Below are 21626 nucleotides of genomic sequence, written 5' to 3'. Positions count from 1 at the left end.
AAGCAGGCTCCTCACTGTCAGCACGGAACCCGACATGGGTCTCAATCCCACAAACTGTGAGATCATGACCTGAGCCGAAATCAAGAGTGGGATGCTTAACCAACGGAGCCACTCAGGTGCCCATACAGTTACTGCTTTTATGATGCCTTTTTATGAAGCACTTTCACAGTTAGTAGCCCAGTGACTCTCCCAACCCTGAGTGATGGGTAAGCCTAACTCTCCAAATTTCGTGGACGAGGGAACAGAATCAGAGAAAGTCAAAAAAAAAATGGCAGGTCACTTACAGAGAGGGCACGTAGAACGTGCCAGGCACCCTTCAAAGTGTTTTAAATATTTCAGTTGATTTGGTCTTCACATCAGCCTTGTGAGTTGGGCACTATTATTCTCGTTTTATAGATGAGGAAAGAGGCTCCCAGAGGTTAATGATTTGCCACGGGTCATACAACTAGTGAAACATACCAAGAGAATTCTAACTCGGGTAGACAGGTTCTAGAGCTCAGCAGCTCCTCATTGACTTGCTCGAAGTCACACGGCTAGAAAGAGGCAAGACACAAAGCTTGGTTTGACTTCCCACGCTGCCTTCCACTTCATAGTAATAGCTCCCACGTGCGAGTGTTTCCCATGGGCCTGTCCTCGTCGCCTTACTTAGGTTACTTTCCGTAAACGTCACCACCTTGCAAGCGAGGAAACCGAGGCCTAGAGGTAAAGTGACTTGCCAAAGGTGACGAAGCAGAGAAAGGATTTGAACCCAGGCAGTCTGGACCTAGAGCCCACAGGCCCCACTGACAGCCTGTCCTCTCGGCTGCTTCCCCGGATAGTCTGTGTCGTGTGCTGCACAGTTTTCCACCGTTCTCATTGGTGTCTGGGGTCACAGGCACGGTTCTGTCCGTGCAAAGTCTAAGGGGTTTCCAGGCACCACTGGCTTTCTGTTTACTTTGCTGAACTGTTTGCTCTGTGGGGACAGAAACTCCCTGTGCAGACTTTTCATGGACCTCGGAGCCTCAGCTGAAGCTCCATCACGTAGAGACAATGAAGATATCGGTGCCGTGGGCTCGGAGGACACCATCAGAACTGATTCTTCTCTCTGCTGCCCTGGGCTGCCTCAGTTTGCCCGGCTCCAGGTAAGTGATGGTGACAAGTGATTCGCCAGTCAATAATGTGACAGGGAGTACGAAGCCACAAAATGCTGACCGCCTCTTTGTCGTGCGTCTATTGAATAAGGAGCATCTCCTCGAGCAATTTGCATGCATTTGGTAAAATAATATCAACAACTGTCTTCAGATTATTATGGAACCAAGCATCTGACTTCAACACAAGTTCCCCTGAGAAACTGACATGTTTAAATGTATTTTGTCACGCTGAGAATAGGATACTTGTTCTGTGTTCTGAACAAAGCTTCTTTGCGCAAAAGAAGGCCTGTCATGTATGGAAAAAAGAGCCAATTCACATCAGTGACTTTAATGTCTGAGTGGGACCCACTCTACCTGCTCATCAACCCAAATTCTGTGGGTTCTCAGGTTCTCTCTCTCTCTCTCTCTCTCTCTCTCTCTCTCTCTCTGTCTCTCTCTCTCCCTCTCTCTCTCTCTCTCTCTCACACACACACACACACACACACACACACACACTCCTGTATGTTCCCAGCAGTTAAGTTCTAACTGATTTATTTCATTATTTTTGGTATTGTTAATAGGATACAAGACAGGCTAAAGAAAATATCTTAGCGAAAGCTCAAACATGGGCTCCGGTGAAAGATGTGCCAGTGACTTGGCAATTAGGAGATCCTCCTGGTACATGAGAAGCCCTTCCATGACGCTGAAACGCTCAGGTATCCCAGGCCTCCTTGTGAGCAGGCCTTCCCTGTGGGAAGAAGGGCTGTTCATGCCATTCCTTTTGTTGATTCCATAAATGCTGTCTGAGCACAACCTCCCACTTAATGTGAGGAGCACCAGTGCCCATTGGACACACCCCCCGGTCTCACCTCTTCTCAGCACTCAGCTGCCACTGGGCACCACCCCTAAGACCAGAACGGAGAGGTTCACTACCCATTGGGCACTCAACAAATAATAGCTATTATGGATTATCAAGAATCTCAACTTGGCCCCACGAAGAACCAAGCTGCCGAGGCCTGCCTTATATGCGTGTACTATGTATACACAGAGAAGGGTTAAAGACCCAGGGATATGTGTCTGGAATGGAGGTTGAAGGGGCTCATAGCAACCTGACCCCCTGCAAATAGGAGTGACCCCTTTGCAAGACCCCTTGTCAGGCTCTAAGGATACAGAGATGAGTAAGACACAGAGAGCTTGTGTTCTCATGGAAAAAGCCACCATGTGGGCACACACTCTAGGTACAGTTGCAAGAGATGATACAGGGACAGGTGAGAAGCAAGAGAGGGAGTGACCAGCTCTACTGGGCATTCAGTAAGTCTGGAAAGTCTTCTAGAAAAGGACGGTATTTGAGCTGAATCTTTATATAAGAATAGATGTTCGCCAAATGGCCCAGGGGGTGGAGGGTGTTCAAGGCAAAGGAAGCATCACAGACGAAGGCATGGAAATACGAGAAGCCTGGCTTGTTCCTGAAGCTTCAAGTCTATTTCAGGAGGCCTCGAGCACGGGCCAAGGCGAGGCACTAGCAAAGACGAGATCAAGTGGGAGTCAGCAGGATCAGAGTGGGTGGAGTGGAGGAGCAGTAGGGTGGGAGCTAAGGATCTTGAACCTTCCCCTCTAGCAATGGGGAGCCATTGCAGCGTTCTAAGCCAAGGAGCTGCACGATCATATTTATATATTCGGAAGTTCACTCTGACATGGAAAGTGGAGGTAGGCGTAGTAGATAAGTAGAGTGTCTTGTTTAATCCTCCAGCCATGCCATGAGATGGATATTCTCTCTTATTCACACTATGTAGCAAGGCAAAAGGGTCCTCAGAGAGGAGAAGAGATTCACTCACGTTGTCAGTCTCAAACCCCCACCAGGTTTGGTGTTCTGGCCTCCACCCGTGAGTTCCACTGGGCGGTCCCGAACACAGCAGGTATTTGAGTTCCATACTTGAAGTGGATGAACAGCCTTCAGTTCTGGCACAGGAGAAACTGAGACCTCCCTCATGTTAGCTCCCAAGAAAGGTTTTTGTTTAGTTCTTATAATCATGTCAGATGAAATAATCACATCGTCTTAAGACCTATTGTTTATTTATCGCTGCTCTGTGCCAGCCACTTGGATGCATTAGCTCTAAGCCCTCACAGCTATTGGAGGTAAGTTTTATTGCTTACAGTGTTGCAGAGAGGGAAACTAAGATTGGTAGATAAGGTAAATGTCACAAAGCTACTCACTTAATATGTAACAGAATATGGATTCCAATCCAATTGTTTTTTTTGTTTTGTTTTGTTTTTTCTGGCTCCAGAGCTCCTTTGTATCCCTGTACTATCCTGCCTCTCAAATGCATTATCCCCTCTCCAGCTGCATTGTGTATCTGATGTGCTGGGCCCCCATGTCATTTCTCTATCTCTGGGCCACACATTTGTTGCCTTGAGATGTTGCTTTAAATTTCACGTCTACAACAGCAAATGACAGAGAGAGGAGAAATTGAAACTCTGCCACCCAGAAGCTGCCTCTTCCAGCAAAGAGGAAGGATGCTATTTGCAAAGGGAATGTCGCTGCCTAACAAATTGTGTGTGACAGAGAGTTGTTGTGTCAGGGCATTTCTACAGAAAGCCAAAATATATTGACACACCCCATCTCTGTAAGTTGATGGCTTGCAATTTACTGCTGACCTAATCCTGCCTTCCTCGATGGATCCATCTTTATTTTGATCAGAAACTCCTGTTAGAAAGAGAGTAGGAGACAGGGACCCAGTGAAATATATCCTGATGTTGGCAATTGCATTCTGTACACCTCAAGGAAAGGCACATCCTTGCCATTCCTTATGTAGAGGGATATGTTACAAGGACTTGTAGAAGCGTATTTATTGTAGCGTTATTTGCAATTGCAAAGCATTGGGAAAATATAAATGTCTTTCAAAAAGAAAAAGAATACATTGAATGCAACGTATGTCCTCTGATGGGACATCAGAGGTAAAGAAATGAATTAGATCTCTCTATGAATCTACATGGAGAGGGCTCAGAAGTAGAGCGTTGATTGACAAAAGCAAGTTGCACAATAATATGCATAGTGTGAGTAAAGCACACAAAAACAATGTTATATGTTGTGCGTATATAATATGTAAAAATATTTAAAGGGCTCAAGGGATACATGTAAATCCCCGACAATAGTTCCCTCTGAGAAGGAGGAGAGGGAAATGTATCCGGGGCTGGTATCCAATGCAGATGTGTAATGTATAGGGTTATTTTCTATTAAAAAAAAATTTTGAAGGAAATATACCAAAATGTTAATAATTGCCAATCATGGGTTATGACTACATGAGTGTTTATTATTTTACTTTCTGTACTTCTCCGGGCATGTTTAAAAACATAGAGAGGATTTTGAATGACAGAGTCATTTCAGTTGGTCAAAAGGTCCATCTGGTCTGTTTCCGTAAAAATCCGTGGGCATGAAATGAATGTGCTGTATCCCTACACAGAGGCCAGGATTTAAAGATGCAATTGAATGCCAGCCTTTCTTTCCAATTTGCATTTTGTAGTACCAATAAACCACACACATCCTAACTGATGTAATTTACAAACATACTATTTATTCAGCTGATTACTTCATTATACTGCCACCTCCATAATGAAAATGGGGTGCAAAAATGAGAGACCTGGTGGCTATAACTACTTTTTACCAAGTTCCTTCTGTAAACGATCATCTCGCCTATTAACAGGCTTTCAAATCTCAGAGAAGAAAATAATTGTGACTCTTAATACAGTGCGTGTACATTACCCATCCACTCAGTCTCAACTGTGCCCAGAATTGCCTTGATAGTTGCTAAAAACACAATGTAACCGTTTCTTAGTTGAAACAGGAAGAGGGTACCCTGCCGAGCTGTCAAATATATACTTAGGAGAAGCCGAATCACAGACAATATTGTTTTGTCAAACCCCAGCAAATTAGTAGATATAAGAACACATTCTGAGCCCCGCTCCTGGGGTGCAGCATCCTGCCTCAAGTAACCATTTTAAAAGTATCCACCTGTGGTTTCCAGGAGAGTCTTTGACCTTTCCTTAAAGATCCAACTTTACTAGGCAATTGATTTTTGCTGGTCTCTGGGGCGGTTTTGGAGATGGATTTCACTGTAGTTAATATTATCCTCTTTTTAGGACTTTTGCCAAGTGAGAATGTATTGTTAATGCCCTTGTCTGGAGTGATGTACTATGTATTTGAGACAATGGAAACTGTGTGATGCTCTCCCTAATGACTCAATCTTGGACACAGAGATGAAAGAGACCTTGCATAGAGACAGAGGGCACTGGTAGAGTGGATGCTGTTCCTGGCACCCTTCCAGGCAGCATGGGGGAAATGGATAAAGAGGCATTAGAGTCCAACAGACCTCAGCTCAGACCCCCAGGACCACTGCATACCAGCTACGTGACTTTCAGTCATTTCCCTCATCTGCCCAAGTGGCAATGTCCTCTCGCATTGTCGTGAGGATTCAAGGAGATGGCCCAGGTAAAACACCTCACACAGAGCTTGACATGTCCTGGGTGCTCAGAAAATCTTTGTTTTTCTTTCTCATCTCTTTTGCCTTGAAAAGGAACACAGGTTGCAAGATTATGTTCTCACCGGTAGAGGAAGGGTAAAATCTAAATGCACCCGTCATGGTTTTTTGTTTGTTTGTTTGTTTTGTTTTGTTTTGTTTATTTTTTTAATTTATTTATTATTTATTTTTTTAATATATAAAATTTATTGTCAAAGTGGTTTCCATACAACACCCAGGGCTCCTCCCAAAAGAGGCCCTCTTCAATACCCATCACCTACTCTCCCCGCGCGGCCCCCCCCCCCCCCCTGTTACACACGGAGTTAACTGGAGGCCTAGACAGATTCAATACCAAGTTTGTTTATCCACTCTTTTACTGAATATCCCACCGAATGCCAGGAACTCCACAAAAAGCATCACCTTACTTTCTATACATAGTTCATGTTGTTTGACAGCTCTATAGATGCGACACTGTCTGCCCCTTCCACCCACCCACCCTGCCCTCACCTACATCCCCTTATATGCTCTGTCTGCTCTGGACTGGCAGGGCACCATTGTCTCTTGGGCTGCTGGTGGTATTGCTGTCCCTCAAGGACTTCTCTCTGGCCTGCTTCTCCTCTCAATAACAGTCTTATGCTCTCCCATAGCTTCTCGGGATCAGCTCCGTGTCTCTAGCGAAAATCTCTCTTCGGAGTACCAAACCCACTTAGGAACTAGTTGCTGAATACTCTACATAGGTGTTCTGTGAGCGCCTGGGACTCAGCATGCCCGCCCACATCCTCTCCAACAAGCTCTTTTGCTCCTGTGTCCCCCACTCGCGCACACACGCAAACTAGAACCAAGCATCAACCTGAACCCCTTCCTGTCTAACCTCTTCCTCTCATTTTCTATCCGTTCCACTGGAGCAACATCTCGTCTACCTGCCCCCCCACTCCCCGCCATGTGCTCTCCCCTAGACATTGCCATGGTTCAAGTTCACATCACTCATTGATGCTACTGCATGAGCCTTCTGCCTGCTTGTCCCACCTCCAGGCTCTCCTCACCCTGGCCCAGCCTCCACACTACAGTGACGTCCTAAGGCAAACTCTGGCCCTGGAGCCTGCGTGCTTACAAACCTTGCCTACTGGATGAGTCCCAAAGAGCTAAGATATGAGACATGTTTCTCTTCTCCTGTTCTAAGACAGACGTGAGCTCTAGAAGGCAGAACCTATGTTTTATATTTCCCTGTATCCCCTGTAGCACAGTACCCTGAATGTTGTTCGTTCTCAGCAAATGTTTCATGCACTCTTAACATGGGAGAGTGCCTTAAAGACCATCTAGTCCAAACCTCTCCTTTCCCTGGCATAACACAGAGGCCCCCAGTGAGGAAGGAATTGCTTCAAGTCGTACATCTAGCTGTGGTTGTATTCCCTGCTTATCTGTAGCAGTTTAGCGTTTATAAAGTACTCTCACGTGTACTTTCTCAGTGAATCCCAGGAATAGCCTAGGGAGGGAGGCATGATTCTCCCATTACATGGATGAGAAAAGTGGAACTCACACAGGTCGAAAAGGCAAGTCAGATCCCCCAGGTGCCGATGGACTGTCTTCTGCTCTTGAGTTCGGTGCTCTTTCGACGATAGCTGGCCAAAATGGAAGGCACTTATGGGTGTTTGATAACTATTTGCTGGATGAATTAACCTATACTTGAATGAATAGCCTCACGCAAATGAGCAAATATATATATATATATATATATTGAACGGATGGGTAGGTGGTTGTATGCATACTTAATTCTTTTTTGACACTTGATTCTGTTCTCTCATGATGGCCATTTAGAGGTGAAAGGCCACAGTCTCTTGAGTCAAATGCAGTCAATGAGAGCCTCGCCAAGAGCAGACACACACGGAATGTGGATGTCTCACTGATGCCTATTGATTGTGAACTTTCCAGCTGGTCCTCCTGGACCACATGTGATCCCTGTCAGAAGAAAAGGGTAAGTACTCTGGCCTTGGGGGAGCTCTAAGCTTCCAGAAGCCCTAACTCTCAGCAAGAGTGGTGAAGGCACTGCTGACAGTGCCTGGCACATAGTAGGATCTCATTGAACGTTGGCTCACTTGATGAAGTCTGTTCCTCAGTGTTTCCAAGTAGTAGATCCTTTCTTCAAGCTTCCAGCTACTTGCCTAGCATACTTATCCTTGCTCAGGTTAATAGCTTCCTAATCAGACTTCCTGCCTCCAAACTTGCTCTTTCAGTCCATCTTCATGGTACAACCAGGGGAGCTATTGAAAATGCAAGCGTGGCCTGTCTTTTCCCAGCTTGAAACCCGTTCAAAGTCTACACATGGCTCTTGAGATCAGATCCAGACTCACGGTCTTCAAGGCCCCCATGACGTTGACCTGGCCGACATCTCCATAAAGCATCCCCCACTCTGGCCCACAGAACACTTGTCTCTCTCTGACCATTTCACACTCTCTCTCTGCCTTTATTCATGCTGCTTTCTGAGGCTGGAGTGACCTTTCCCACTTGCATTGCTGGCGAACACCTACTCATTATTTGAAACCCTGCCTACAGGCTACCTCTTTGGAGCTCTTCGTTGACTTCTCAGCCCTATGTGCTATTAGATAGCCAACCTTCCAACACCTGTAATAGCTCCCTGTTCTTCCTGTCATTTACTTTTCCTTAATTACTTACCTTTCCATTAAGTGGGAAGCTGTTGAAGGTTTATTCAATTCTATACCTACAATGTAGGCCAATTTCTGGAACATAACAAGAGCGCCATAAATAGGTATTGTTTGATCGTGTGATATTTTCTGGCACCTCCAGAAGGAAAGGAAGGCAGCGGTGGCCCTTTCTGTTAGGCAAATAGGTAAACAGAGACTCAGAGCGGGCGGTTTGTCAGGTTCACCTAGCAGCAGATAAAGGCCTTGAATTTGGGCCGCTGGCTTCTTGTCTCGTGGCGTCCCACAAACAAACGAACGAACGAACAAATAAACAAACAAAACCCACCATAGTCCCTGCCGTATTTGTGCTTCAGGTTCCCCTGTCATACGAGGGCTGACGCGGGATCCCAGCTCTGAGAACAGCAGGTATGTGAGAGAAAAGAGAAAAGAAGAGGGTTGCCATTTCCCCAGCTCCTCAGGATATCAAAGCAGCCACGGGCTAAGACCCTAACGAGGCTGTAAAAGTGGACCCAGGACATTTACACGCTTAACTAGATCTTTGTGGAGAGCCAAGCAGGATCATTCAGCTCCCAAAGTGAGCTTTATTGCTGAAGTGATCAGCATTGATCCAATTATCTGTACAATTGTTTCATCTGCAGCATAAACCAGGAAGACTCAGCATGAGCCAGCCAGCCAGCCAGCACTCTTCACTCGGAGTTTGTTACGCACTGGCCCTCAGTGGACATCATCACTCTCTGCAGGGTCACTGGCTGCAGGGTTATCAAAACCCTTCAACCGGAATTTTGAGATGCCTCTCTCCCATCATTTCCACACCCCTCAATCCCATTTTGTCTTTGGTGCCTGGGGCTGGTCTTCTAACAATCTTCTTTGCAGACCTCATCCCTGTCCTGCCAGTCTCTGCCTTCCAGGACAAAAGACCCTCTGGGGTCCCATGCAAAGGAGCGTGGGTGAATGGTTGTCTGTATTTTTTTTTTTTTTTTTGGCAGGGAGAGGTGGGGAGGGGTGTCCAGATGCCATACAAATAATAACTATGGTTGGTTAACATGTCATTCTGCAAAGGGGCTGCTACCCTGGCTTGTATGATTTCGTCGCACCAAACTCTTGCCTACAACTAGTATTTGGAAGCCACCCAGACGGGATCACTTTTCCCCCTATAATTGTTTCTCATTGCCTCATAGTAAAATACTAAATCTAACCTGAGACCTGGGGGGCCCTCCCTTACTTGCCCCTGGCTATGTCATCCTCCAGCTCTGGCCACCGCCCTCCTGTATTCTTCTCTCTGGCCAAGATGAACAGCTTTTGGTTTTCTGGAACAAGGCACACTCTCACTAGTCTCTCAGGTTTGGTAGAGCGACATTCTCCCCACAGATTACTCTTCTCTGCCCTCCTCACGCTGCCTCTTCCTGTTTGCCTGACATCTCATTTCACCTTTGGAACCTCAGCTCGCTTGTCACTTACTGGCTCCCAAGTTTGTATCAGGGAGGCCTCTATCAATTCACAGAGCACTGTGTCCTTCCTCAATATGGCGGCCATCACACTGCGTTGTCCCTGCCTGGCGCTCACCATCACCACCCCCACCATCTGCAGCGACCTCCTTGAGGGCAGGCCAGAGGGCACGATTATGATTAGAAACACACAAGCAAGCCCTTATGGAGTGAATAAGTCATGGGGATGGAGGTACAGCCTGGGGAATATAGTCAATGGTATTGTCATCTTGTAGTATGGTGCACTTGCGGTGAGCACAGCATAATGTACAGAGCTGTGGAATCACCGTGTTGTGCACCCTAAACTAACGTAACACTGTGTCACCTGTACTTCGATTAAAAAATAACCAAGCAAGCATCAGTACCGACCTTGTTCAACATCGGGTGGCTCAGTGTTTTGGAAATCCAATATTTCTGGAATAAACGAATAAGAAGTTAGAGATAGAGAAATATTGCCTGGTAAAGATTAATAATAAAGAAAAATACCACTATATGTTAACCAACGGGAATTTAAAAGTGATAACAATAAAGAAAAATAAGTACAAGAAATTGTGTGCCTACTAGGTACCGGACAACATGAGATTTCATATTTAGATCCTATATATAGTTGAAACTCCATAACCGTACATTCAGGTTAATTCATTACCCCTATTTCATAGGTTACCAAATTGAGATCACAGAGGTTAAGTAACTTGCCAACATCACATAACAAGAAAGTATCAGCGTCAGATGTGTCTCCAATGTGCTTGCTTTTTGATTTATAAGATAGTGAGTAAATGAGAATAATTGAATCAACCCATTGGAGTAATCAAGCTGAGAGATTGTGGTGTTGTGTTACTGAACTGGCCACATCAGTCTACTTAATACCTTTTGACTCTGAAGCCCCAGCTTTTCCCACATTCAGCAAATCTTTATTGATCACTGCAGCTGTAGAGATCAAAGGCCAGGTCTCTGCCCTCAGAGAGCTCAGAGTCTAGTTGAAATAGTCGAGCAAACAGGCACTTGCAACACGGACCCTTCAGTGTATATCCCTCAGTTCCCGAGGTCCCTGAGGCTCCGCCCTTGGTTCACCTTCCTCCTCTCTGCCACAGTACAGACATGCCTACTTGCTCCGGCCCTCTCAGTTCAATGGGGAACCATGTAACTTCTCTGACAAGGAAGTTGAAGACTGTGTTACCAGCAGACCATGCAGAAGTCAAGTGCAATGTGAAGGCTTTGTGTGTGCACAGACAGGTATAAAGGGATGCAGGAGTGGGAGGGGATATCTAGCAAATGGGGTGATGGGGGCACTGGCCATTGCCTGCTGCTCAAGGTCAGGGTCATGGGTCAGGCCGGGAGCCCTCCTTGTCCTCTCTTCCCATGTATTATTTCACAAAAACAGCCCTATAAAATAGGCATCAATATTATCCCCATTTTACAAATTAACAAATTAAGACTTGGGGACGTTACTTGCCCAAGATCAGAGGGATCAGAACTTGGGATCAGAAACCTCGAGCCGAGTCTTATTTTGACTTTGTGACCTAGGAGAAGTCACTTAGCCTTTCTGCATGTCGGTTCTCTTAACAGAAAATCGGAAGTGAGGTTAATACCTTACAAGCATACTAGAAGCATCAGGTGACACAGTGGGAATGAAAGCTCTTTGCAGACTCTGAGCCCTGCTGGCTCTCTCAGAGGCCTGGGGCTGAGGACAGCATGGAAAGCCTACAGCCGTTCCATCGGGTGTTTAGACCACTTACCTCTGAAAAAATGTTTGCAGAAGTAGCTCTTGACGTTTGCATTTCTGCATAACCAAGTATAGCGGAACCCCTAATGCACGAGAGTCAGTAAAAAGTTTTGATTAAAGGAATGAAGGGAGGAGCGTACAATACTCATCTACTGCAGAACTAAGTAAACACTTGTCTTTTCAACTCACATCTAGTTCATTCAAGCAAGCACATGTCTCTCTATTTCGCCACTTCCCCAGCAAACGTAAGAGTATTTTGACCCAAGATGATCTAGATGGGAATTGCAACCTCTCTACGTTCCCTGTGCCCATATGGACCGGGTGTGCTTCAGGATTTTTCAAGAAAGGGTTAGAGATTTTCAGAGCGATTTCCAGGGCTTATTGCAAATGCAAGAATTCTGTCTAATAAATCTGAAAGACTTTTATAGTGTGTCCATGGACTCATTATGGCCAGTGTTCCATGATTCCGACCAGAGCCATAATGGTCATTCAGGCAGGCTTTAGTTTAAGTGCCGTGTAAGAAACATTTGAAGACCAAATTGAATTCTTCTGCTTTTGATATTGGTTAAAAATGATCAGTCATCTCTAAGGAAACAGGGTCACCTGTCTTACAGGCTTAACCCCTAAGAATATACAAACAAGAAAGAGAGTCAAGTCAGAGGGGAAAGCATTCAAAGGGAGCAAAAGTGCCAACAGCCCTGGAAGGGAAGGGGAGATGACTTCCCTGTTTTAGAGACAAGAAGATCGAGGCAGGTTAGGTAGCCCGTGGAAGGTCGCAAAGCTAGTGCTACTCACAGGACCCACCAAACCCACCTCTCCTCGCCAGCCTCAGGGAGAGAAGTCTAGATTTGCCTCCGGTCTGGCCACTTCGACCCAGGCCATGTAGACACTTTCCCTTTCCCCACCCTTAATAACCTCCCCTCAAAGTGGGTTCAGAAATACAACACTGGCCTCTTTGGGGGAATAAAGTGTTTACGCCAGATAAAGGCCCAGCCAAATATCTGGCACGTAGTAGGTGCTCATCCCCGTTGTTTCCCTCTCGGCAGCCACGTGCCTAAGGGTAACACCCTTTCTCCTTCCAGGGAGGTGTGTAAACCGCAGGCTTCTCTGCAACGGGGACAACGACTGTGGAGACCAGTCAGATGAAGCCAACTGTAGGAGGATTTATAAAAAATGTCAGCACGAAATGGACCAGTACTGGGCAATTGGCCGTCTGGCCAGTGGGTGAGTTACCGTCCTTCTGTTGTGTAGATGGGACGGCACAGAATTCAGTGAAATTCTGGAGGAGAGGAAGGGAGCTGATATTCACAGAGTGGCTCCTTTCTTCTTTTCTGAAAAAAGAGACGTAGTGTAAGTGGAGGCTTGTAGCTACTCTCTGAACACAGCTCCGGGGAGCTCCAGGGACATGTCCTGTGGCTAGACACGGGCCGTGCGGAGGGCTCAGGAACACTAGAGACGGAGCTGTGCTCGGAGACCACACGGGCCTCACACCAGGGCTGGGGGTGCATGTTTACTCAGCACCTGCCGTGTGACTGTGCTCCGTGCTTTCTCGGCATTACCTCTGAATCCTACTGACAACTTGTGGGGGAGGTTTAGCTGCTTGGCCCCAGCATAGGGCCTGGCCCAGAGGGTAGGCTCCTAAGTAGTTAGTGAAAAAGTGGGTTTCTGAGGGTGCCTGGGTGGCTCGGTCGGTTATGCGCCTGACGTCAGCCCAGGTCATGATCTCACGGTCCGTGAGTTCGAGCCCCGTGTCGGGCGGGCTCTGTGCTGACAGCTCAGAGCCTGGAGCCTGTTTCAGATTCTGTGTCTCCCCCTCTCTCTGCCCCTCCCCTGTTCATGCTCTGTCTCTCTCTGTCTCAAAAATAAATAAACGTTAAAAAAAATTTTAAAAAAAACACACACACACAAAAATCAAATCTCGCTCCCCAAAGGTTGTTATTAAGGAAAGAGACTTCTCACGCGAGGAAGACTTGCTCTCAGCACCACTTTATAAGCTGGTTATTATAGTCCCCGCCTCCTCAATAAGGAAACTGAGGTCTGCAAAAGTTAAGAGCGTTCCTAGGGGTCACAGGGCTAAGAGGGTGACCGAGTAGGCATTGCAAGCCAGCGGTAGGGCCAGACTGGACCCTGTAGGAGGGGACAGAATGACAGCTCGCTGGGGGCGCCTGGGTGGCGCAGTCGGTTAAGCGTCCGACTTCAGCCAGGTCACGATCTCGCGGTCCGTGAGTTCGAGCCCCGCGTCAGGCTCTGGGCTGATGGCTCGGAGACTGGAGCCTGTTTCTGATTCTGTGTCTCCCTCTCTCTCTGCCCCTCCCCCGTTCATGCTCTGTCTCTCTCTGTCCCAAAAATAAATAAACGTTGAAAAAAAAAATTTTTTTTTAAAAAATAAATAAATAAATAAATAATGACAGCTCGCTGGTCGTGGGACCTCCGGTGAAGCACGTATCTATGTGGGGCTTCAGTTTTGTCATCTGTAGCAGGCAGTGAATAATAACTTTCTCTCGAGTCCTGTGAGGATCAAATAAGCTAATATGATTATTGAGGACAAGCCAGTGGGCGGCAGCTTGTGTGGGGGGAAGGAACGCAGGCTGGCAGTGAGACCTTGGGCAGGTCAGTTACCCTCTGTGCCTTGCTTCCCTGCTCCATAAAGTGGACATCATCACCCTGATAGCTATCTCAAGGATTAACCTTTTGAAGGATTACATGAGCCAATACGTGTAAATCGATAAGAAGAGTCGCCTCCGCAAAGTGAGCACCACATTGCGTTGGTTAAAGAAAATGAACACTTAGGCGTTCTTATGATGCGTGGACCTCTGTCACAGGACAGAGAGCCTATGACAATTCTGTTAGGAACAGAACCGAGGCCAGTGCACAGAGGCTGAGAGAACACAGAGCTCCTTTCAACAAGAAAAGAGCTTTCAGTAGTCGTCAGAGCTGGTCAGGAACGGAAGCCTGCCTTAGGAGGCAGTGAGAAATAAGGCTGCACACTGATTTTCATCCCTTCTAAATACACACAGTGATATCTACTGCCCAGGGATTGGGGGGCGGGGGGATGCTATAGAAGGTGATCCGTATGTGGAATCACACCCTGCTCTGTTTCTAGACATAGTCTAGACATAGTCTGTCTCAGCAAATGACAATTATTTGGTGTCTCGTGATGGAGATCATACGGAAATTAAGAATAAATTTTCCTTGTCCCCATTTTACAGATGCAGAGACCAAGGTACAGAGAGGCCAGCTGGCTTGCCTGAGATCGCATTACTAGTAAATGGCAGAGCAGGGATTTGATCCCAGGCATCTGACTCCAGAGTCTATTTTCTTATCTATTTTGCTAAACCATTCTCATAAGGTAACTGTGAAAATAGAGAACAGTAGCTACTTGACGGGCAAGCAAGGGGTCTTCGGAGGGCCTCTAGCTTAGCATGGCAAATGCTAGTGAAGGCTTCCCACAAAGAAGATAAGGAAAAAAGAGATACAACAGTGAGTGGCTGGAATGGCATTCTGGGCACAGGGAACAGCACTGACACAACAGGGAAGCAGCAGAGTGGATTGGAAGAGGAACAAGCATCTCCCAGTGGCTGGGACTAGGTATATGATGGTGGTCCGGAAGGGCCCCACAGGAAGCTGAAAAGCTGGTTTGGACCAGATACTCAGGTTCTTGGACACTGTACCCAGGAGCTTCGGTTCCACTCCTTAGGGTCTGCCAGCTGGGCTTACGTAAACTGATCACCCTAACCTCTTCCCCCGTCCATGCCTTCCCTGCAGGATCAATCTGTTCACAAACAGCTTCGAGGGCCCCGTCCTCGATCACGGGTATTACGCCGGTGGATGCTCCCCCCATTACATACTGAACACGAGATTTAGGAAGCCATACAATGTGGAAAGCTACACCCCACAGGTATGTGGCAGGCAGGAAGCCACTGCAGGGCAACAGGGGGAACGCACACTAAGGAGCCAGCCAGCGCAGAGTCGAGGCCCAGCCCTGTGAGCCGCTGAAGCAGCTTGGATGTATTGCTGTTTCTCTTCGAGCTTCAGTTCTTTTTTTTTTTTTCATTTTTTTAATGTTTATTTATTTTTAAGAGAGAGAGAGAGAGAGAGAGAGACAGAGCATGAGCAGGCAGGGGAGGGGCAGAGAGAGAGGGAGACACAGAATCCGAAGCAGGCTCCAGGCTCTGAGCTGTCAGCCCAGAGCCCGATATGGGGCTTGAACCCATGAACCATGAGATCATGACCTGAGCCAGAGTCAGATGCTTACCCGGCTGAGCCACCCAGACACCCCACATTTTTTATTATTTTTAATCTAAATTTTAGTTCGTTAATATACACTGCAATATTGTAGAATTCATTGATTCATCACTTACATGTGACACCCAGTGCTCATCCCAACAAATGCACTCCTTAATACCCATCACCCATCTAGCCCATCCCCCCCACCCACCTCCCTCTGTCAACCCACAGTTTGTTCTCTGTCATTAATTATGCAGTTCCAAGGGCTAGGTTACGACCTTCTCCTCCTCCTCTCCTCCTCCTCTTCTTCTCTCCACACATACGTATTGGCTAAAAAAGAAAAAATAAAAATAAATGAGCCGGGGACAAACACAACCTCCCCCGCGGTGCCCACTGGCACCCCTGGGGCCTCTACCTTCAAGGGAGGATCTCAGAGCAGCTGAGTTACCATCCCAGTTAAAATAGCCCCTGACCTGGCAGGACATACATCGTAAGTCTCTCTGCATAGCCAGTGCTTTTGGAGTGCTGTGTCAGGTCCTGTGTGGTGTTGTATCCATACAGACTCAATCCTCAGAACAAGTCCAATGGGAGGGACAAACATCGTCTCCATTTGACACATGAAGAAACTGAGGCAGGGGGGCCCGGGCGGCTCAGTCCATTAAGCGTCGACCCTTGATCTCAGCTCAGGTCATAATTTCACAGTTCGTGGGTTCAAGCCCTGCATCGGGTGCGGGGCTGACGGCACAGAGCCTGCTTGGGATTCTGTTTGTCTCCCTCTTTCCCTGCCCCTCCCCTGCTCGCTCGCTTTCTCTCTCTCTCTCTCTCTCTCTCTCTCAAAATAAATAAAATGAACTTAAAAAAAAAAAAAAAAAAGAGGGGCACCTGGGTGGCTCGGTCGGTTAAGCGTCCGACTTCGACTCAGGTCACGATCTCGCGGTCTGTGAGTTCGAGCCCCACATCGGGCTCTGGGCTGATGGCTCGGAGCCTGGAGCCTGCTTCCGATTCTGTGTCTCCCTCTCTCTCTGCCCCTCCCCCGTTCATGCTCTGTCTCTCTCTGTCTCAAAAATAAATAAACGTTAAAAAAAATTTTTTTTTTAAATAAAAAAAAAGACATTGAGCATACAGAGGTTCAGCCTGTTGTCGAAGGTTGCTCAACTAGAAAATGGCAGGGACGGGTTCTGCCTCAGGCAACCTTACCCCAGGCCACAGTTGGACTCACCTCAGCTCCCTTCCTCGGCAGCTTAGTGTTATGGGATCTGCAGGCAACCAGAAGCCAATATGTGGGGGCAGAGACCATTGGGACTGGTCCCTCCAAGGACATCGAGGCAGTACCTTGGGCGCAGAACAACGAGAACGGATTTGTGAGCAAACAGTTCTTCTAAGTTCTCCGGGAGGCACTTCCCTGCCCCTGTCACTTTGTCCCCACTGCACCGCCTCTGACCACACCTCATCAGCTGTCAGCTGCTCTCCCCTTACAACCTTCTCACCAGCCTGTCTCTCTGACTCCAGATTCAGCCCTTCTAGTCCGACCACCCTGCTGTCCCAAAATGATCTTCTGGAGGCTCAGCTACATCCATGTTGGCTCATCTTGGATTGAGTCCAAATTTCCGACCAAGTAATACAGAAACCTCAGTGTTTTCATGACAGCACATTCCCTCACGACCCCTGTCCCTTCCCCTCACTGTTGCGTCTTCGTGGTCAGCTACCCTAGAATCCCTTTACTTCGTAGAGTACATCCTGTTCTTTTCCACCCATGTGCCTTTGCCTAAGCCGAGTCCCCAGTCCAGAATGCCCTCCTGCACTCCTGCCAGTTGAAACCCAAATCACGCACTCACCTCTGAATATCACCCACAGTCTGACTCTCCTAGTGGATTAGGAGCCCTGGGGCTGGGCACACAGTTGGCTCTGAGGTTCCTGTATCCAGAGGCTCTAGTTGAGAGCCCGGCACATGTTAAGAGTTCAGTGGGTACCTGTTGACTTGTACGGAACGGAGGTGAGTCAAAGCAAGTAAGAAACCTTTTCTTTTTTCTTCCCTCAGACCCAAGGCAAATACGAATTTGTGCTGACAGAATATGAGTCGTACTCAGATTTTGAACGTAGCATCACGGAGAGAGGAAAAAGCATGTCTAGTTCCGGCTTTGGTTTAAAAATACCTGGAATATTTGAAATTGGCATTAGCAGCGCGAGTGCTAACGGCAAACATTTTATTCGCAGGATCAAACGATTCTCTCACACCGTAAGTACCCTTTGCTGGCCTTCAGTTCCCATGCATACATTTCGATTTTCATGCCCAGCTGTGTCTGTATTCCCCACTACTGCTAGGCCTAGCAACCAGCCTGTATTTCCGTGGTCCTGAAAATCTGTTCACCAGAAAACAGGGTGGTCTTCCTTGAACTGACTTCTTAGAAAGGCCGGGCAGTGTGGCATATCATTATTTTCTTCTTTTATGTTTACATTCTCTCATTTTCCAATGAGCTTCATCTTGTGGTTTTCCTTAAACTTGAGCAGGTAGCTTTCCCAGACCATATCCACTCTGGAGACGTTTCAGCCTCTAGCGATCTAACTTCTGTCCTAAACATTCAGCTGAAGTTCCCCCTCCAGGATGTCACCCAAGACCCTTCTTGTCGGATGGCTTGGGGCCTCCGCTGGAGTCGGCCACACCATCATGCACCTGTTCCTCCCACTTGCTTTCTGCTCCTCATCACTTTCCTTTCTGGGGTCTAATCTCCCCACCTGTTCTTTATTTAATTCGTGGCCATCTTCTCTTCTTACCCTTCAGCTACCCCAGTTGACCTCTGTTCATTCTCCCTCCCCACCCCACCCCCCACTGCCCCCACCCCACCCCGCCACCAGGGCAAGCCACACACCTTCATTATTGCTTCTGACCTTTCTGTTACACTTTGTCCTGTACAGCACACTCTTATGGGCATCATTACCTGGATGCCTCGCTGACACTCCAAGCAGGCTCTTCCTCCTACATTTTCTGTGCTAAATAGCATTTGTTTCCTTCTGGTTTTCCAACCTAAGCATTTCAGAATCCTGTTTCGCTCTGTTCTCATCTCCACATTTTTTGGCCACCAGATCCTTCAGTGTCACATTCCAATATTTCTTAATCTAACTCTGATTACATCTTAAGTAGCCCGGACCCTTGCACCTCCTGCGTGGCCCCCGCCTTAGGGGTCTCCTGTCTCCCAACTTGCCCCTGAGATTTATGTGCTGCCAGAAAGATGTTTCCATGATACTAATCTAATCATGTCGCCTGTTCCCCCTGGCCCGTAAGATGAAGGTCAAAGCCCGTGAGTTGGTAGAAGAGGAGTAATTGGACTGGGAAGTATTGGGATATGATGTTGGAGAAGCAGGTGACAGGCAGCCTTGAGGAACCTTGAGTTCCCGAGCAAGGAAGGTGCATTTTATTCTCTAGCCACTAAGCGTTTTCAGCTTGGGTGAAATGTGTTAGAAAATTAATCTGAGTGGAACCTGGCGACCAGGTCGCCTCTAATGATTCATAGGAGGAGAAAGTGGTGAGGGGCTCAGAAAGGGCTCTGCTGCTGAAATACCAACCAGGAGAAAATGAGTAGTAAATGCGAATGGGTCTGTTACTGTCTTTGTTTTTCCTTCTAGGCTCTGAGCAACTTGGAGGCAGAGGCTGTTTCTTCCATCTTTAGACTTAGAATGGCACCTAGTAGGTGGTTAAGACTGAAATACAGTGATGGAGGGTGGTATTAATGAAAAGGATCATACTTTGTTGGGGAGAAACAAAGCCTGCTCCCGCTTAGCCCCTCCCTCCCTGCCTCCCTGACTCAAATATCCAGTGATAGCGTGCTTACAGTGTTCTGGGCACTATAGTAGGCTTGGGGTCCAGAGACAAATACAACCTGATTCTTGCCTTCGAGCTCACAAGTCTAGGGGGGGAGAGGCAAACGTGTATGCAGTCAACTAATTCTTAATTTTTTTTATAACAGTTGTAATGCAGCCTGGTTCGTGCTATAAAGGAAACATAAGCAAAGTGCAATGCAGTCCTGGAAAATGGTGTGTGTGTCTGGGAAATACAGGATGGTGTCCCATAGGCAGCAACAGCTAAGAAGTATTGAAAATATTTGTAGACGCATGTCGAGACGAAAAGGGAGAGAAGAGCCTTTAAGGCAAAAGGAACAGCATGTGCAAAATTGTATCATGAAAAGAATAGATTTGGCAAACAGTGAGAAGTTGGATTAGGGCTGAAGTGTGGTGTGGGGGGCAGAAAGTAGTAAGGTATGGGGAGGAACGCTTCACGACCAGGGGACAGGGTGTGAGTTCTTATATTCACCGTAAGGGAATAGATTTTATTCAGGAGACAATAGAGAGCCAATGCACGGTTTTGTTTTAAGCGCAGAGGGGCATTATGATAGAGGCATCCCTCAGAGCTATCGCAGGTTTAGCTCAAGAACACTACGATAAAGTGAATTCACAATAAAGTGAGTCCTATGAATTTTTTGGTTTCCCTGTGCATACAAAAGTTATGTTTACGCTATAGTCTATTAAGCGTGCAGTAGCATTATGTCTAAAATAACAATGTACATACCTTAATTAAAAATACTTTGTTAACGGGGCGCCTGGGTGGCGCAGTCGGTTAAGCGTCCGACTTCAGCCAGGTCACGATCTCGCGGCCCGTGAGTTCGAGCCCCGCGTCGGGCTCTGGGCTGATGGCTCAGAGCCTGGAGCCTGTTTCCGATTCTGTGTCTCCCTCTCTCTCTGCCCCTCCCCCGTTCATGCTCTGTCTCTCTCTGTCCCAAAAATAAATAAACGTTGAAAAAAAAAATAAAAAAAAAAAAATACTTTGTTACTAAAAATGCTGACCATCATGTGAGATTTCGGCAGGGTATCATCACTGATCACCATAACAAATATAATAGCAATGCAAAAGTTGAAGTATGCAAGAATTACCAGAATAGGGCGCAGGCACACAAAGTGAGCCAATGCTATTGGGAAACAGTGCCAGTCGACTTGCTCAACGTAGGGTTGCCACAAACCTTCGATTTCTAAAAATCGCGGTGTCCATGAAGTGCCATAAAACAAGGCATGTCTGTAATACCATCAGGGTTTTAAGACGTCAGCTCTGATTGGAACATTGACGGCAGGCCAGAGAACGGAGGGAGATGAGCGGGAAGGTTTTATCCAAACCCGAGCAGGAAAAGAAACCCACAGTATTTAGACAAATCGTGAACAGAGCACTGCTTAGCTTGGAAGGGTAAGGATCTGGGGCAGAACTAGAATGAGGTGAGAGTAAGGATAGGAAACTCTCACCTCAGATTATTCTTGCACATCAGGATGTTTGCACATCACCTCCCATCACCATCTCTCAGCCTATCCCCCACACCAGGGGTCACCAAACTTTTTCTGTAAATGGCAAGATAGTAAGTATTTTAGGCCTTGTAGGACCATAGGGTCTCTGTCACAGCTACTCAGCTTTGCCGTGGTAGGGTGACAGCAGCTATGGACAGCGCACGAGCGACAGGGCGTGGCTGCCTCCTAAAAAAAGCTCTATTTATAACACCAGGCACCTGATGTGGCGTGCAGGCTTGTAGCTGGCTGACTCTTGCCATGCGCTGTAATGCCTAGCCTTCCTAAGGCATCACTTTCACTCTTTCTTGAGCGGCCTTTCTTTGGAATTTAAAAAGCCCAAACAAAGAGGCTGCCTTTGCAGGCAGGCAGACCCTGTATCCCACCAGAGTGGCCCCAAAGTGCTCCTGCTGCTCCCTGCCATCTCTGCTTCTGGCCACCTACCTTTCTCGTTCCTTCTTTGCCGCCGTAAGGAGGTGAGTTAAGAGCAAACTCTCCCAAGCTGAAAGGACGTCGGAATATTTATGAGAAATGAAAGCTTGTCAAAGAGACCGTCTTCCCCCAAGTATCCTAAAGGAATCATAAGAGTG

General features: G+C 47.2%; 1 protein-coding gene across 2 annotated transcripts in view; it reads left to right on the top strand.

The window, feature by feature from the left end:
- The first annotated feature begins 950 nt into the window (after positions 1 to 950).
- C8B (complement C8 beta chain) overlaps positions 951 to 21626 on the top strand; it is a 54304-nt gene continuing 33628 nt past the window's right edge. For both annotated transcript variants that reach the window (XM_040470377.1, XM_040470376.1), the window contains exons 1-6: positions 951 to 1121; positions 7439 to 7595; positions 10859 to 11000; positions 12573 to 12714; positions 15256 to 15388; positions 17756 to 17953. In XM_040470377.1, coding sequence (XP_040326311.1) covers positions 1030 to 1121; positions 7439 to 7595; positions 10859 to 11000; positions 12573 to 12714; positions 15256 to 15388; positions 17756 to 17953 — 864 coding nt within the window. In that variant the 5' untranslated portion in view covers positions 951 to 1029. The remainder of the gene's footprint in view (positions 1122 to 7438; positions 7596 to 10858; positions 11001 to 12572; positions 12715 to 15255; positions 15389 to 17755; positions 17954 to 21626) is intronic.

This window comes from Herpailurus yagouaroundi, unplaced genomic scaffold (genome assembly GCF_014898765.1).
Source record: "Herpailurus yagouaroundi ecotype Mexico unplaced genomic scaffold, PumYag 77, whole genome shotgun sequence".
NCBI classification, from domain to species: Eukaryota; Metazoa; Chordata; class Mammalia; order Carnivora; family Felidae; genus Herpailurus; species Herpailurus yagouaroundi.
The sequence above is the reverse complement of the archived record's forward strand: the minus strand, read 5'-3'. Positions and strand labels throughout refer to the sequence as shown.